This window comes from Neopsephotus bourkii, unplaced genomic scaffold, assembly GCF_033783945.1.
Source record: "Neopsephotus bourkii isolate Nb327-2 ecotype Australia unplaced genomic scaffold, CSIRO-AGI_Nbou_v1 NB_663, whole genome shotgun sequence".
Taxonomy (NCBI): Eukaryota; Metazoa; Chordata; class Aves; order Psittaciformes; family Psittacidae; genus Neopsephotus; species Neopsephotus bourkii.
This window is the reverse complement of record NW_026901162.1, coordinates 1,358,569-1,376,236: the sequence shown is the minus strand read 5'-3', so window position 1 is coordinate 1,376,236 and position 17,668 is coordinate 1,358,569. Positions and strand designations below refer to the sequence as shown.

The following is a 17,668-nucleotide window of genomic DNA, read 5'->3' as shown; positions in this document are numbered from 1 at the left end:
GTGGGAAAGGAAGATCAGCATAATAGTGCTACCCATTCTGTATAATAAAGGCTGGAACTTTGGAACCAAATGGGCTGGTCTTCACATGCATGGTAGGCTATAGAACGGAGAGTCCTGACATCTTTTGGGGAAGATTTGTTGGGTTTTTTTTCACATAGAATTTCAGGGAATGATTTCTTCATAAGCTCCTTTCTTTGTGTTATGGTCCCATTAAGTCAACAATTATAAGACTTGAATCTATGAGGAAAAGAAGCTTGAGAAAAGTATGCTTAAGTCAAAGTTTCCAGTTCTTGCTGTTGGTAGGTTTGAAAAGACACATTGATGCTGCCAAAAAAAATCAACTTTATAAGTGTAAGTTGAACAACCTTATAATTTGATTTGGAGAACTTATATAGGCTTATCTCTGTTGTCAGTTTTCCAGCTTCAAGTCTATTGTACCTCATCTAGTCTAGCCGGGTTAGCAGAGTAATCCAAGGATTATTAGATTTCAACATTTACACAAAACATTTTATTTCAAAATAGATCCAGAAACCTCATGCCGGTCACTATAAACTATGCTTTGTGGATAAAAAGATCCTTCTTGTTCAAATTAACTTATTAGTCCTGTGTTGGGTGAAAGCAGAGAAGAAATGGCCACTATTGATGAAACTGCCTTCATTATGCAGGTCAGTATAGGTAGTGCTCTCTTTTACTGCCCTTACACAGCTATTGCAAATCAACCTTTTAACTCACTTGAGACTTAGCCATGTACCCACCCTGAATTTTAGTGTTCTGTGGTGGAACTGGATCATCCCAAGTTTGGATGTTGTGAACCGAGATGCCTGTAGGCTATAAACCTGCAAGTTTCTTCACTGAAAGGATGAATCAGGCTGCCCAGGAAAGTGGTGGAATTGTTGTCCCTGGAAGTGTTAAAAAACCATGTAGATGTGGCCCTTAGTGACATGGTTTAATGGTTGACTTGGCAGAACTGGGGTAATACTTGGATTTGATAATCTTAAGGGTCTTTTCCATCCTAAATTGGTTTTGGAGGTCAAGATCCTGACCGCTGTGCAGTGACAGCAACACAAACATGAAATTGATCTGTGTGCTGGGAATCGGCTTGCATTTCATCTTGTGCTTTGTTGTTCCTGTTTGCAACTTTAACTGTCCAAAGTTCAACATATCCCATTTTTGACATTTGCATGTAATATATATAAGCTGTTCTGTTCAGGATTCTTTGTTTAGTTTTTTCCTCTCCCTGTTTCTTTCTCCTCTGTTCATACCAGCTTCTCTAAATATAATGGCATACATTTAGTCATAATGTAAAGGACTCATGTCTAGAAGCCAAAAGGAAAATCTGCTAGAAATAAGATTGTGCTTAATTGCAAGATTGAGGCAAATGGCTTAAAGTGCTTCGATATTTCATGAAACCTTTTCTTTTGCTCTGTAATTTCTGCTGAAGTGGCAGTTGCAGCACTTTGCTATTGTTGCTTATGGAAAATAAAAAGTAGCCTGGAAGTCGTGATAGGCTTTGGTATTTCTAGCAAATCTTTTTTTCCTTTTCTCACTGCAGTTTTGCTTATGGCATTGCTGAAGGAAGGGTGCCTTGCTGAGGCTTTTGTTAGTTTTTGCACATTCTCCTAAAGAGGATCAGAATGAGTCTGGCTTCTTATGACAAAGCTGTTCTGCAGCTATGTTTCTGTCATTTGTATTTTCCATGTATTTGAGTGAATGCATTTGCTTTGTTGTTTGTTTTGGACACATCTTGGGTCTTTGGATCTTGGAATGTCTTTTTTTTTTTTTTTTCTTCTGAGTCTTGGACAATTTTCCATCCCAGAACCAGTGCTTATGTACTTAGGGTATTATTGTAAAAATGCGGTGAAATTAAGTGGGAATGTCAAAATGAAGGGTAGAAGTGGCTGTTATTTTAAGAATCTGTGTTTGGGATTACAGTTTTCCTCTGGACAGATTATGAAGGACAGGCACCAACAAGCTGTCCTTAGATTTGACCAGGAATGGCTTTTGGTGATGAGTTGAATGACAAACCACAGACTATCCAGTAGATGTGAATGAGGAGGAAGTTAAACATGAAATGCAGTCTGCATGAAGAAAAGCTGATATGATAAGCGGGTGGGATGGCAGATGATTAGAGAAATACAGCTGTGGTGCTCAGTTGTGCCCATCAACACCACTGTGTTCTGCAGTTTTGTTTTCTTTTTCATTTTGCTTTTTGCCCTCCTTTTTGAAAATTAAACCTGAAGTTGAGTCTTGCAGAGATTTTTCTATATACTGGAAGTGACTACTTATACTTGAAAGGAAAGGAATTAATGTGTTGTTTACCACAGAATGCCAGAGATTCACACCCTGACCAGAAGAATGGATGAAAAGCCAAAAATGTATGGGTTTTTCCTTTGATATGAAAATATTTGCACAGCTCATATAAAGATTTAGAGCTTTAGTTTCCAAGATAGCACCCCTGTTGTTAATCCCATCTGTACTCTGTGGGATATCTCTAGTGACATACCACTGACATTTGAGGTAAAAATAGGCTCTTTTGCTGAGTGATGGTAAGAAACAAGACTTCTGCTGTGGTTAAAGTTATCACATAGTCATATTCATTTACACAGTGCTCATCATGACCTATCTCAACTATCAGAAAACTGAGAGTAGGTACAAACAGATTGGGGAGAACATTTCCTTATTGTGTGCAAAATCAATCTTTGAATCTTCCAGGTAGGTTTAATGTGAAAGTGGATTTTTATTGGGGTTTTGGTTTTGCTTTTTTTGTTTTTAGGGATTTCTGGGCTTTTTCTAGGATTTTTATTCAGTAGTGTGAATGAAACCTGTGACTTAAATCTGTATTAAAGTGTTGGGAGATCAGCAGCACTTGAGAGATCCTTCTCTGGAGCACTGTGGTTTTATTTTATGGAGATTAGTGGGGTGGTGTGAAAGTATGACATTTTTCCTTTATGTGAGATACTGAAATTACTGATCTGGCTTTGACTATCCATTAATGTCCAGTTAGCTTTTATAGACAGCTCCCACTTTTTCTGTCCATATCCTTATGTTTATTTTTTCCCCTGCTAAATTAAAGAAACACTAATTTCAAATAAAGGTTTTGCAATATAGGTGTGAAATGCTGTCCTATCTTCAGCATCTTCAGCCATCTTGCCTGACACTTTGTTGTCATTCTCAGCTTTGCTTTCAAACCTGTCCTTTACTTCCTTCTTACTCCCTGCCAAAAACTCCAACACAGGCTTGCTGTGGGTCATGCATGTATTAAGTATACCCCAACCCAGGAAGAGCCACTGCCTCCATAGCCCCATGACTGAGGGTGGTGGGATTTAAAGCACGTACACATGTGAAAAAATAACACCTTTGCTCCAGAGAGTCTTTATTTATATGAAGTGGAACAAACCTGGGAGGAGAGCGTGAGCCAGACCTTTGGGAAATGGGCTGTTGTTCACTTTTAAACCTGCTGACTGCCACAAACACTAAGCTGTTACCTGTTTATGTGCATTTCTCTTTCATTTTCCTGTTATAATCTTTCTGGTCAAGACGTTCTGCAAGGTGATTCATGATTTGTCCTCTACATTAGATACCCGAAACTTTGCACAAAATTAGCATACAGTAGATGGGAGCAAAAGATTAAAGACTTATTTTAGTTCACTTGGTGGCAGCTGTGGAGCTTTACTAAAGCAAATTAGAATCATAGAATGGTTTGGGTTGCAAAGGACCTTAAGAGCATCTAGTTCTAACCCCCCTCCCATGGGCAGGGACACTTCACAGTAGATCAGGTTGCTCAGTTGTTTCATTTAATGAATTCCCCAACCTGAGACTGAAGGGTCTGCGTGCTCAGGAGGCAAGTCACTTGTGGACGATGATAGCTCAAACCACACTTGATGAGGAGAAATAGGTGATGGCAGTACAAAGCTGGCAGGGTGTCCTGGTTTCAGCTGGGATAAAGTTAATTTTCTTCCTAGTAGCTGGTACAGTGCTATGTTTTGGATTGAAGATGAAAGTGATGTTGATAATTCATGGATGTTTTAGTTGCTGCTGAGCAGTGCTTATGCAGAGCCAAGGTGTTTTCTGCTCCTTACCTTACCCCACCAGTGAGCAGGCTGGGGGTACACAAGAGGCTGAAGGAGACACAGCCAGGCTAGGTGACTCAGCTAACCAAATGGGTATTCCAGACCATATGATGTCATGCTTGCTATATAAACTAGGGGGAAAGCTGGTTGGGGGCTGCTGCTCAGGAACTGCCCCTGTTTTATGCCTGTGGTCTGTAAGTGTTGGCATGCTGTGTTTAAATTGAAAGTAACTGTGCTTGCGTACAACCTGCAGAATCCAGCATGAATCCTCCAGCCTCAGGAATTACATAAAGTTGTTAAACCATTTTACAACAGATAACAATCGTTGTCATTTAGAAGCTTTGGTTTTAAACTGCTTGTCTTTTAAAGTAAATGCTTTTTTTCTTCTTTCTTTCTTTTTTTTTTTTTTGAAACAAAACCTGTGTGCTGGCAAACAGGCATCAGAGGAAGTGTCAAAATCTCTGCAAGCAATGAAGGAAATTCTGTGTGGGACCGCAGACAAGGAGCCACCTACAGAAATCGTGGCTCAGCTGGCGCAAGAGCTGTACAACAGTGGCCTTATAGTGACACTTATTGCCAACCTGCAGCTGATAGATTTTGAGGTAGGTCAGCATTCAGAAACCTTTTCACCTCCTTGGTCACAGTGTTGTCACTGTATTTTTCTGAAGTCTAAATAATTTAATTGCATTCAAAATTGGTTTTCATGTGCTGTAGAAAGCAGCTGCTGTAGATTGGTCAGTGTCCTGATAGATGCACTCAAATACTGGAAGTAAATGCAATGCATCTGATTAAAAAAACAAAACAAAACAAACAAACAAAAAAAGAGAGATTGCCATGTGTATCCAAACAAGATAGGAAATGATGCTGAGAATACTATTTATGACTGATGTTGTAAGCTGTGGTGATGATGAACCTCCTTGGGATCGTGAACTAGAGACAACCACTGTCTTTGAACAGCATGTCCAATTTAGAAGGGGGCAGGCACAGGGAATAAAAATAATTGAAATCATGGGAAAATCTTATGTGACAAACACTGCAAAAAATTTGTGTGATTTATTTGTGAGGAAGGGAGGTAGAAAAGATTAAAAACGGATTTTGACAGCTGCTGGCAAGGTAAATTGGGTTGCCCCCACTTAATGATTTGGGTTAAAAGAAGAAAAGAATATAACTTTTTTGACAGCAGAAATATTAATATGAATATGTATGGGTATGTATATTATTTAATTTAATGTAGTTATATAAAAAATATACATTCCAATAGAACTTTGCCAGTTTTCTTGTTGAAGCCAAGAACTTTGTAGACAACTACAAAGACCACTGAACTTGCTTATAAATAGTGAGAATAATTATGGTAGAAAATATTGCAGTGATTCAGGATAATTATAAACCCTTTTAACCGACCTTTGACTGGTAAGGACTGGGAAGAAACTTTGTTACTGACAGGTCATTACAATGTTCCTGTGGTCTGTGGTCATCTGGGATAAGAGTCCACAGGGACTGCTGAGTCCCATGATTTCTGTGGTTCCCAGATGCAGTGAATCATCACAAATGTCCCAGAGTTTCTGAACAGTGAGAAATCCCCAGCTCCCAGGAGTCAGACCTTCACTGCTGAGGTCTGAAGCAGGAGCAGTAGCCAATGTATAGGGCATGGCAGCTGCTGAATTTAAAAATCAGTTCTCTAGAGAGATTGTCTGTTGCTCCCAGGGCTGCTTCTTGCGGGAGTTACCTTCTTCTGGAAGTTTTCTCCTATTACTGAAGTTTTTGTTGTTTAATTTTCTTTCCATATTGTAGGGAGGAGTGGCAGGAAAGTTATGGTTTCTTTTTCCCCCTTTCTTCCTCCTGCCCCTAGTAAAGCCAGGATGCCCCATCCCTGCCAGTGTGCAAGGTCAGGTTGGAGAGTGTTTGAGCAACATGGTCTAGGGGAAGGTGTTCCTGCCTGTGGCAGGGAGGTTGGAGCTAAGTGATCATTAAGGTCCCTTGCACCCCAAACCATGCTATGATTCTATTTATTTTGTATTGCTTTTTGGAAGTCGTGTTAGTGGAGGTCTCTTACTTTTCATCAGGTCAGGAGGTTTGTTGGTTTGGGTTGGTTTTTTTTTTAATGCTAGTATTTATTGAGGTCCTTTAAATTGTCTTCCCCTGGTACCCCTGATTACCATTAAATGTCTTAATTACCGAAACAAACCCCAAACCTCCAAAATCCAGTAGTTTATTTACTTGTTTTTAAGAAAAAGGGGAGGGGGGGGATGGAGAAAGGAGAAGAGATACTCTTAGCAAATACAGCACAGAAGGGAAACTACTGTATTTTTTTAATTACGTGACAGTCTGCATTGCTTTTGTCAGCAAAACATTCTGTGTGGACATATTGAACCCACAGTCTTCAAATACCAGCACAGAATGAAATACCTGCTGTGTTGCTGAATTACTTTTATTACAATCAATTCTAATAACTCTTACCGCAAAATAGATTTTTCCGTGATACAACCTTTTCAGTCATTTATCAGAGCTGATGTACATACTTTTTTTTGGCAAAACAGTAGAAACTAAATGCCGTTGAACAAGAGGACAGTAAGAGCATGTACTTCTTTGTCTTAATATCCCCATGGACTTTTTCAGTGTATAAACTCTTGTGCTTTTATTTTGTTATGTTGATGGTCACAGTTGGTATTTAGGTTTCTTTGTCAAACAAGAATTTCCTCACTTTAGAACATGCACATTATTTTTTTTTATCTGTGTGTAGTAGTAGAAAGCAAAATCATAGATTACTTGAAAATATGATTTCTGAAGGGAACGTTCATGTAGGTTATTTTGTTTTGCCCTGACTCCCCGCCTCCTCCTCACCAACCCTGCTGCTTGCTTTGATCCCAGTTTTGCACAGCTGTACTTCCCTTTGAAGGTGTGCTTTCAAAGGCCTCATGAAACCTGATGGCTGTTTAGAGGAGTGAGACCAGAGTTAGCATCCACACAACGAAAAAGGCACAAGCACAGACCTGAGTCCTGTCCCATTTGTGTTTCACCTGCCAGTATACTTACAGCATGTGTGGCTGGGAGCAGGTGTGCCTGTAGAGAAGACTTGCACACGTCCATTGCATGTCTATGGAAGAAACAGGTTTATTGCTTGTGCCACTCAAGGAACAAGATATAATTTTGGTGATGATATTATTATGAAGCACTAATGCTGGGTTTGGGCAGGAGCCCAGAATCAAGATCAGCCTGGGATTTCTAAAATTTAAAGGATGAAATTTGTTGTTGAACTTTGAAGAACTGAGGGAAGTGGGCATACAGAAAATGTCAACTAAAAAAACCAGGTGTTGCTAACTGTATGTAAGCCTAAAGGTTCACAAGCTGTAAAGCCTCTGAAAGAAGCAGTAAATAGCCACAAGCTCAGGACTGGTGACATTAGAAACTTTCCCTTACTTTCTCTTGAAACATGAGCTAAATTATGGTATAGGTATAATGCAATTCATTACTTACATAATGACATCCTTTGCAGGTTTTTTGTTCTTGTCTAGCCACTTATCTCCATGATGCCTTATCTTGTGCTTCAGTAGCCATATGTATTTCATTATAAGGCAAAATTAAACCACAGATCCAAGTAAGAAGTGTTGTAGAAGTTTTCCTACAACCTTTATAGATGTCTGATGTTGAGGGAAATCTGCCTTGGTTCCATCCTATCTGCCTCCATTTCCTCTAGAAGAACCCAGAGAGACCAACTTCTTTGGCTTTCACCATCGCTGGTCTCTAGAAGACTTGGTATAATTGTGTGTGTGTGTATATATATGTTTATATGTATATGTGTGTGTGTGTGCATATATCCTCTCTGAGATGTATAAAGAGATCATAGAATCACAGAATGGTTTGGCTTGGAAGGGACCTTAAAGATCATATAGTTGCAACCCCCCTGCCTCTGGTATTACACAGAATGCTGTAGTGTACCTAATATTAATTAAGAGATACAAAACTTGGCATAGCAGAGGGGATCACTTAATTTCTGGCCATTTTCACCTCACCCTTTCACTAGCTCTTCTCTGGGTCAGTTTTGTCTTGGACTAACTGCTGAAGCCACTGGGGATCACAGGATTCCAGGCATACATTATTGGTGCTGCAAAGATAGGGGAGAATGGGATGACTTTATAAAGAATTAGCCTAATTGAGAGAATGTCCAAGGGTCAGAGGTGTTTCAGACAAAGGCATTTGAGCTGGCCTGCTCTGACTTGATTCTCCTATTTAATTCCTTGTGTCCTCAAGTCTCCAAGCCAGCTGGGTTGGAACCAGTAGGAAAGCAGAATATTTTGTGTTTCTCAGCAGTGATTTGTTTGTAAAGGTGAAACCTGGGATTTTCCCTCTTTGTGAAGCTGTCTGCTCCTTGGCTTCAAACATTCAATAAGTTCTTTGCCATGGAATGTTTGTCCTCTTGAGGCAGATCGATGATCATGTACAAATTATAAGTAACCTTTTGCTTTAGCTTGTCCTGTGCATAGTGACCTGCTGTTGACTCAGTGCCTTGGTTACTGGTCATTAGTAACTGGTCTCCCCCTCCCTGCATTTCATACATCAGTTTGTCTCCTGTGGCTGTGGGAGAAAGCACTGGGGGAGGAAGAGGACTTATAATGCAAGATGTATTGGCAAACCCTGTGGCTGAATAGAACGTAATTTGGAAAGACCTTCTGAAAAGTTGTTTGCACAGGAAAGCAAAACATGATTGTGTAGATACATGTATTCAGGGGAAAATTATGACAACGTGAAGGATCTTAGTTGTGACTAAAGCAGAGACATGTATGTGATGCAGCTGCTTTATCAGTAGTAATTATTTTATTTTTCATGGTGAAATAGTGGGCACACCTTTAAATTTAACTCTGTAACCCTCAAATTTGGAGGCTGCAGGAGCAATAAGTAAGCGTCACAAAAGCATGTTTGACTCAAGTCAGCAGCTTGCTTTTTTGGTACTTCAGTGCTGCTATTTAAGATAGCCAGGGACTTGTTTGACAGAAAAAAGAGGATGCACATCTTCATGTAGAAAAAGAAAGGTGTACATGGGAGCGGTGGGATCAGTAGTCTTCAGAGCCACCCCAACAGAGGAAGCGCTCTTGTGGCATTGAAGGCTTCCTTCAGTGCCACAAGAGTATGAGGTGGAGAACCACCCATGAAGAAACTGACTTGTTTCGTTTTCATTTCTACTTTAAATAGAGGTTATAGTAAATGATTATTTTTTTATGTTTTTCCAGTTGAAGATATATTTTGCTTCTTTAACAGGGCAAAAAGGACGTTTCCCAGATATTTAACAACATCTTGAGAAGACAAATTGGCACACGCAGCCCTACTGTGGAATACATTAGTGCCCATCCACATATCCTATTCATGCTTCTAAAAGGGTGGGTGTTTTAATTTGATTTTCATTAAACAGCATTGCCTGGAACATGATGGCACTGCAGCTGATCTGCTTTGTCACTTTTACTTAACAAAAAAAGAGATGTTATTCCAGATTTCTTATTTTGTTTCATACTGACTTTCTTTCTACTTAACTGTCTACTTTTAATAACTGGATTTTTTTTTTATTTGGCCATTATTTCTTCACCAAACTTCATGTTGTGATAATTACGTGCTGATTGTTCTTGACTGCTCCCCACATGACTGTTCTTCAGTTCTTGCCCTAAACTCTTCTGTGGCATCATTGATGACTGCTGAGTTTCATTTAGACCTTTTAGCATTGCAGGAGTGACTTATAGCAGTGTCTGTAAATAACTGGAGTCAAACTGGATGACTATGTTATAGAACAAAGGGAAGCAAAAATACATGAAAAGAATAGTTGTGTTTGGGGGACAGGCTTCTCCAGCCCTTGTAGCCACATGTGAACTTCAAATTAATTCTGTAATGAACTCCACAACTTTCAGCATTAAGTATTTTTTTGTGTGTGCATCTTTTAACCTTTGAGGGAGTCAGTGCTCAGCTGTAACCTGGTGGTTCCCAAGGTAAGTTGGCCAAGGAGGGCTGTAGTTCCATTCAGCTGCAGTTGCATTCAGGAGTGCCCAAGTGTTGGCCTAAAAATCCTGAGCTTTCTGTCGCCTTTAGTTTTGACTAAAAGCACCTTCCATTCAGTGAGAAGCTTTGCTTTTCCGACCCTTGAAATCTACTGTTTTCTGTTCCATTTTCTTTTGCCTTTAGGATTTTGGTTGGGTTTTTTTTCCTAAATAAATGAGAATACATGTGATTGGGATTAAATAACTGATGTAGAAATAAGTTAATTTATTAGCTGATCAGTATGAAACAACATGGATTCTCATAATAGTTGTATGGTCACACTAGCAACAGCCTATCAACAACATATCAAAAAGATGATATAAGAATGATTTTTTTCTTGCTTTCTTGCTCCTGAGGTTGAAGGTATTCATGCTTATTTACTATTTGCTCCACAGTCAGAGCTAGGAAAACGCCTAATCACCATCTAAGGTTTGTGCATGACAGTTACAGCCCCAAGGGCAAAATTCCTTTCAGCCAGCCTCTCCCAGGGGCAGACCTGAGCCAGGGGAGGGATAGGCACGGGAGTCCTCTAAAACAGTTATTTCCTTCAAAACTGGTCACATTCCAGCACAGCTTAGTTGGGAAAAAAGTAATGGAGAGATCTAGTTAGTACCAGGGATTTCAAAAACTGTGAGCTCGTGGTTGAACATGGTGGCAAAGCTCTTGGTTGCTGCGATGGGAGAAGGTGTGGACCTGCTGCCTTCCTCACAGGCAGGGTAGTGGAGAGCCTAGGCAGGCGACTGGGCTGAGCTGGGCCTTGCTCTTACAAGTATAGTGATTTAGCTTTAATTCTGAAACTCTTTATTAGTTTTATCTTACTAATTGCTAGCTTCCTCAGAGAGGAAACCACTCTGACAGTTAAATGCATTCTGGTTCCATTTGTTCATTAAAATTGACCATTTATATAAACCTCAAACTACTAGTTTCAGGACAGTGATTTTAATCCCAACTTCGTTAACTTGTACAACTGTTTTCAATTTCATAGATAGGTACAATCATTTTTTCCCTTTTCTCTGTCTTTGCTGTTTCGATTTTTCACTGGTTTTGTTTTTGCACATTGTGTGTGTATCGCTGCCATATGTCTGGGCTTTACTTAAAGCTAAAAAATATTTTTGGATCATGTCCCAGAACTTCTTTGGCACCTGTAAGAACAGATAATATTAAGATGATAGTAAGGATTTTTATGTTCTGCATATATGCTGCTGACAGACATTTTGCTGTAGGTGACCTGAGTCACTGGAGGGATTTAAATGGCATCACTTGGGTGCTGTTTTGGAAATTCCTGCTGAGTTGAGCAGCATGTCCATGTTAGTTTGGTCCTTGGACTCCTTGTTAATGATTTCTTGGCTATATCTCCGCAGCACTGTGCTGTATCAGAATTGCCATTTCTGGAGTTTCTTGTTAGAAAGTGCCATTGAATTAATGAGTAGTAGTCCAGAAGACAGACCTGAACAGCCTGGTGGTTCCTGAGCAGCTGCTGCAGAACAGTGTAATGATGTCAAACGTGATGCTGCGTTACCTGCCTGTGTCCTGCTGCTGGGATTCTCTATAAATGATACTTAAAACATGTACCTACAGCAAGGCTAGGGCCCTGAACACACAGCTTGCTGCATGTAGGCAGTGTGCAGTGCTTGTGTGCAGTCAGCTGTGAGACTGGGAAACCCACACTCCATGGTAGACGTTACCTCTTGAAAACATGACTTGAGGATATGTTTTAATATTTATTTAGTCATAAGTATGTGAAATGAGAATCTTCTGAAAGAAAAGTGGCTTGTATGTTCAGTGTTACACGACATGCAAGAAATCTGGACAGAGACTTTTTACAAGGGCATGCAGTGACAGGACAACGGGGAATGGCTTTAAGATCAAAGAAGGTAGATGTAGGTCAGGTATTAGGAAGAAATTCTTCCCTGTGAGGGTGGTGAGGCACAGGCTGCCCCATCCCTGGCAGTGTTCAAGGCCAAGTTGGACAGGGCTTTGAGCAAACTGGTTTAGTGGAAGGTGTCCCTGCCCATGGCAGGGGGGTTGGAACTGGATGGTCTTTCAGGCTCCAACCCAAACCATTCTGTGATGATTCTATGATTCTATGACATTATCTGGAGAGAAACAAAAAATACCATTTCCACTATGAAAATAAAATAAACAGCACAAGACTATTGCGAAAGTTTGTCATTGTTCTACTTTTATTGGATACAAAATTTCCTCTGCCCACTGACAGTCAATTTCCAACACCATCAATAAAAGGTTGCTTTCGTGTTGCATAATGTGAGTGCTGTTGAGTGGGAAGGATCCTGAATCAGAGCTCCCGCCCAATGTTTCCTGCCTAATACTCCAGCGGCACTGCCAGCTTGAGATAACTAACTGTTCTTAGCTTTTAGAATTCATTCTACACTGGGCACTTCCTTCCAGCTTCTCAGCTTCAGAAAAACATACAGCACATATGTCACTACTTTTTTATTTTTTCACTGTTTTGGTAGGTTAATTTACCTTCCTGCTGCATGAGGACTTACATTAATATTATCTTATTTTCTCTATGTGCAGGCTTTGTGTTTGAGTAAGATTTCAGATGGATACAGTGATTGGTGAATATAGAGCACTCACTAGATTTGAGACAGCTTTTGTGTGAATATATATCATGCCACATGCTGTCTCTAATGTACTTAGCCACTGTCTCGATCTGTTCTGTGATGACCTCTTCTTACCAGAGTGCAGTTAAACCTTTAGTGGTATTGTGGCTGAAGTTGCAGAATTGCCCTTGAGTTTATCCAGGCTTTAGAAGTTAGTGTAAAATCAGATTAGAATATAGCTATTTGTCAAGACCTTGTGTCTCCTAGGCTTGATGCCTTCCAAATCTCCTGCCTGTGCTCCTTACCTTGTGCCATCTTCTGCACTAGCCATGCAAGTATGGTTCCCTTTGCACTGAGATACATCTCTGCTCTGTGTTGCTTCTTTCAGCCTCCATTATAAGAGTTTTTAAATCTTTCAAGTCCATTATTTTATTTTCTGGTTGCCCCTAGTAGTCAGTACGTAGGGGTCTCTAGGTTGTAAGGTCATCTGAATAGACCTCCTCAATATTTTCTTCTGCTTTGGGAATATGTCAGTAGCAGTGATTCTGGAATACATTTCAGTCATCCCTGCCTGGTGGCTTTGCATGTAAGTGTGGGTGCAGAGAACAAGCTAGTTATGACTGGGCAGCTTGTAAACTTCTTCCAGGCATATTCCAGGAGCCAGACCCAACTTCCCTTGCTTATGTGAACAGCCAAAGGTCCATAGCCCACTTCCAGATAATGGAGCATTTGACTAAAAATGATTCTGTTGATACTTACGTTTTAAGAAGTTATTGTGCTGGAAACAATGTAATTTGCTTTTATTCCAATCAAAATATTCCTTAGCCAACTATTAAATATTTTCCTGGCTGCACTCCTAGGAGCAACTCCTCCTCTTTTTCCTTGAAAATTAGTATTCCTGTTAATGGAGTTGAGGAGAGGTATGCCTCAATGGGAGACATCTGCGAATTTCCGCTGTCTAAAGAATTACAAATTCACATTTGCAAATGTTTCCCAAAAGGAAACAAACAGGGGCTCGAGTGCCTGCATTTCCTTGAGGGTGGGAAGTTTCATTTGCCTGTTTGGAATAGTAGTTCATTTTTCATTAAGCCAGCTATTGTTGACATCAGGTTGAAGTATGCAGCTCTGGTATGCCTGCAAAACGCTACCATTCTTTTAAATTGCAAGCTGGTGGTAAATTTGAGGGCCCACTCACTTACGGCACAGATGGCGTTTTGTGTTTTTGCTGCTTTTTTTTTTTTCTCTTTTGGCCTGGTGATAGGAATTAATTGTGCAAAGGAAAAACAATGCTGATAAGCTCTGGGCAATAATACACAGTTCTGATATAGTATAACCGGTTTATTGAAACAGAGCATGCCTTCTGTCCCCTTGGACTTCACCACTTTCACATGACTGAAGATTGCTGGAAGAAGTTCATTTTAAGTCCTTTCTTATTGTTGGATTTCATCCTTTCTTTTTTAAAAAACCATGTTGTTTCTAACAGTTTTGTTTGAGGTTAATTTCAGCTTTAAAGAAATCAGGGCTTTGTAGAAATAGAAGATAATCTGAATTATCTAGCCCTCTGTCTCTCTCTTGAAGATGGAGAAGCGTGCTGGCTCCTGGCTACTGCAGTGCCTGTGCCGTAACAGAATTGTAACTTGAGGAATGAGCACTTGTATACTGAACAAAGTCAAAGCCTTTGCAGGGGAGGGATTGGACAGAATTCCTTATGAACTGAAAAAAAAGTCTTCAGAGCTACAGAAAGCTTAATCCTATGTAGAGTGCCTGCATAAACTCCTTCTACCTTCCTTTTTAGGTATTAATATCCTAGAGTGACGTCCTCTATAAGAGGAGTGTGAGGTGATGTATGGTCATGAGGTATTATATTTTTTTCAGATGAACTGAGGAGCTCAGTATTAAATCTGAAAAGGGAAATTGTTATGTTGTATTGATGAAGAAGCTCTGCTGAAACATTATGCACTCTTACATGGTATTTCCACAGAGAGGACATGAAATGCACATTTACACCAAAATGTGATTTGGCTTGGGAAGACAGAGGTTTGTGGTGGAAAACGCTGGCAGCCTTACCTGCTCCTCAGCTTTGGGCTGAGGTCCTGAAGCTGGGTGCAGTGCTGTGGCTGTGAGCTGCCACCTGTTTGTTGTGTCCCTACTGGTGCACGCACCCCCGTGCTACAAAGTTCCCTGTTGCTAGAAAAGTGCCTGTTAATCCTTGTTCTTCTATAGTTTGATCTTTTCTGTTTCTTTTCATTCTTCAGATATGAATCCCCAAGTATTGCCTTACGCTGTGGAATTATGCTGAGAGAGTGCATCCGGCATGAACCCTTGGCCAAAATCATACTTTTTTCGGAACAATTCAGAGACTTTTTTAAATATGTGGAAATGTCAACATTTGATATAGCTTCTGATGCCTTTGCTACATTCAAGGTAAATTCTTTGATACCTGCTTCATAGTGTTGGTGTCAAAAATGGCACTCAGGAGTCATCACTGGATGGTGTGTTGCCTTTAAACTGGGTGTCTTTTTTTATTGTTCAGTAAAGGATATAATTAATGCTTGGTGTGGTTGAAACAGGATTCACAACAGTGATCAAGCTAGCAGAGAATCTTTAATTCAATACAGATTTACATTTCACTGATGTTCTTCATCTTGACAATCAAAGATGCTTTATGCAACCATTTAAAACTAAAATTAATCATGTATTATATACATTTCTTGTAAAATACATGACCTTTTTCTCTCCCTGCCTTCCCCCAGAGACAGAATCACTGCCCATCGTGACCACAGTCAGTAAATAGAAGAAATCATTTAAAATTCACTTGTAAAATCTTTGTAATTTTTGCTGTCCCTTCTGAGATCAGCAGTCAGGTTTAGATTAATGCCATGCCTGTGGATTATTTTACAATGTATTGGTGTGCTTACTGTTTGTGACCCGTGGCTCAGTGCTACAAGCTGAGTAGGTGGAAGCGCTGTATAGAGCCTGCGGTGTGCTGAAAATGAAGTTGGGTGAAACCTGCCAGTTTTCTTGGAGTTTGTATGTGACCATTATCTTTCCCACATAGTGCCAGTACAGTCTTTGAGCAAAACTGGATGCTTAATATACAGGGAAAATGAATTTCCTTCTGAAAAATAATTTAAGAAAGCTGGGAAAATTCTTTTTAGGTAAAGGTTCTTCTAAATATAGATGCAGCTCCTTTTTTCTGCTATCCTTGAGTTCTTTGCTGTCATAGAAACACATTGTTTAGTCTTTCCTCTCGAAGCTAATTAGAAACATGATTCAATAGATCTTAGGAGTAACTGTAAGGAGTCATTGCTGAAATCTGGCCTTGGTTTTCACTAACCTACTGAATGGGGTAAAGATCTGCAGAATGGAGATAACGTTGCATTCTTCAGTAATGAGATGAGAAGAACCACCCATTTATTAAGCAATAGCAGCATCTTTCAGTTGTGCTGTTGCGGTGTTCATAAATGTTATAAAAATGGAAGGAGCACGGACACAGGTAAAAGTGCAGTGCAGGCCTGTATAAAAATGCAACATAACTGGGATGAAATCTGTCTCTGGCATTTTACCTTATGCTTGGAAAGTGTTTTGTCTGTGGTCAGAAAGTGCCCCTGCACTTTGTTCCCAGCCTGACAGAAGAGATTTGCATCCTTCCCCCAGGTCCTGCTTTAAGCAGGACAGTAGTGCATGTTGGTGGTGATGGACAGTCATCACCCCAACCAGGAGGCAGGACTGGGACAAGGGTCAGTTAAGCTGCAGCAAGGACCATGCACTGCTGCAACCCTCCCCACAAAAGAGAGGGATTGATGTCGTACATAGATCTCCAGCTGCAGAACTAACTTCTGTCCTCTGTGAACCCAGTGTATTTTTAGCGGGATTTAAAAATAGGATTCTACATCCTCACGTGCACTGGAAAGAGGGGAGTGTGAGGGCAGTTCATCCTCAGACGTGGGTCAGAGATCACTTTTTAAAATGCTTGAGGAAAAGCTATAAACTGCCCTTTTTAAAGAAACCTGCCCCTTAGCACCTGATGCACAGTCAGTTCTGGAAATAAACCAGCTCTCAGCTCACCTCCTATTTGTCTGTTACTCTGAATAGCTGGAGCAGCAAGAAGTGATGTATAAGTGATTGAATTGTCAAATATGGGGCTACTTCATTTCTAATACTGTAAAAGCAAGTGCTATAGTTACCCAAAGAAGTTGTGGCTATCCCATTCCCTGGCAGTGTTCAAGGCCAGGTTGGATGGGGCTTGGAGCAACCTGGTCCAGTGGAAGGTGTCCCTGCCCATGGCAGGGGGGTTGGAACTGGATGAGCTTTGAGGTCCCTTCCAACCCAGACCGTTCTATGATTCTGTGATTGCTCTCTGGATGGATTACTGAGCTCATGTTTTTGGTTCTGTTGCCCTTGTGTTGTGCCCATGTGGTAGTGTTGCCACCGGGGTGTCTGGTTCAGAGCTGAAAGCCTTGGATACTCTATGCACCAGAGGACAGCTTAATTAAATGTGCTTTAAAGTCTGAGGATATTTATAGTAGGGACATACTGGATCTTTTGATGATCTGGAGATGTACTTCTTAATTAAATTCAGACAGGTGCGCTGCAGAGAGGAAAAAGAGCTGTTAAAAATGCAGAGGAAAACAGCTTGTGTTTAGAGATATACTTAGCTGTGGAGGGTACAAGCAGCAGTTGGAAAGAGGGCTGATTGAATGCTGCTGCTCCATGCTTTCTCCTGATTTTCTATGAAAAACTCCTTTTGGATTATATTCCATTTGTGCCCCCTATTGAAAACTGTTGTACTTGCCTCCAAAGTGCCCTGCATAGAAGCTCGTGAATCATGTATGTTGCACTCAGCCTTTTAAACTGCTATTGCTGCAGTCCTGCTGCATAAAGGAATGTATTAAGAAAGCATACTAGCTTTTATAGCACTCTACTTTCCTCTTATGATTGATGGCAAAAATAAGTTAAAGGACTAGCATGTAAAGGATTTTTTTTTATTTTATTTGTGGTGCTGTAGAGGAT

General features: G+C 40.3%; 1 protein-coding gene across 2 annotated transcripts in view; it reads left to right on the top strand.

The window, feature by feature from the left end:
- Positions 1–17,668, top strand: part of CAB39L (calcium binding protein 39 like) — a 47,096-nt gene that overhangs the window by 16,909 nt on the left and 12,519 nt on the right. For both annotated transcript variants that reach the window (XM_061353089.1, XM_061353088.1), the window contains exons 4-6: positions 4,508–4,672; positions 9,324–9,442; positions 14,911–15,079. In XM_061353089.1, coding sequence (XP_061209073.1) covers positions 4,508–4,672; positions 9,324–9,442; positions 14,911–15,079 — 453 coding nt within the window. The remainder of the gene's footprint in view (positions 1–4,507; positions 4,673–9,323; positions 9,443–14,910; positions 15,080–17,668) is intronic.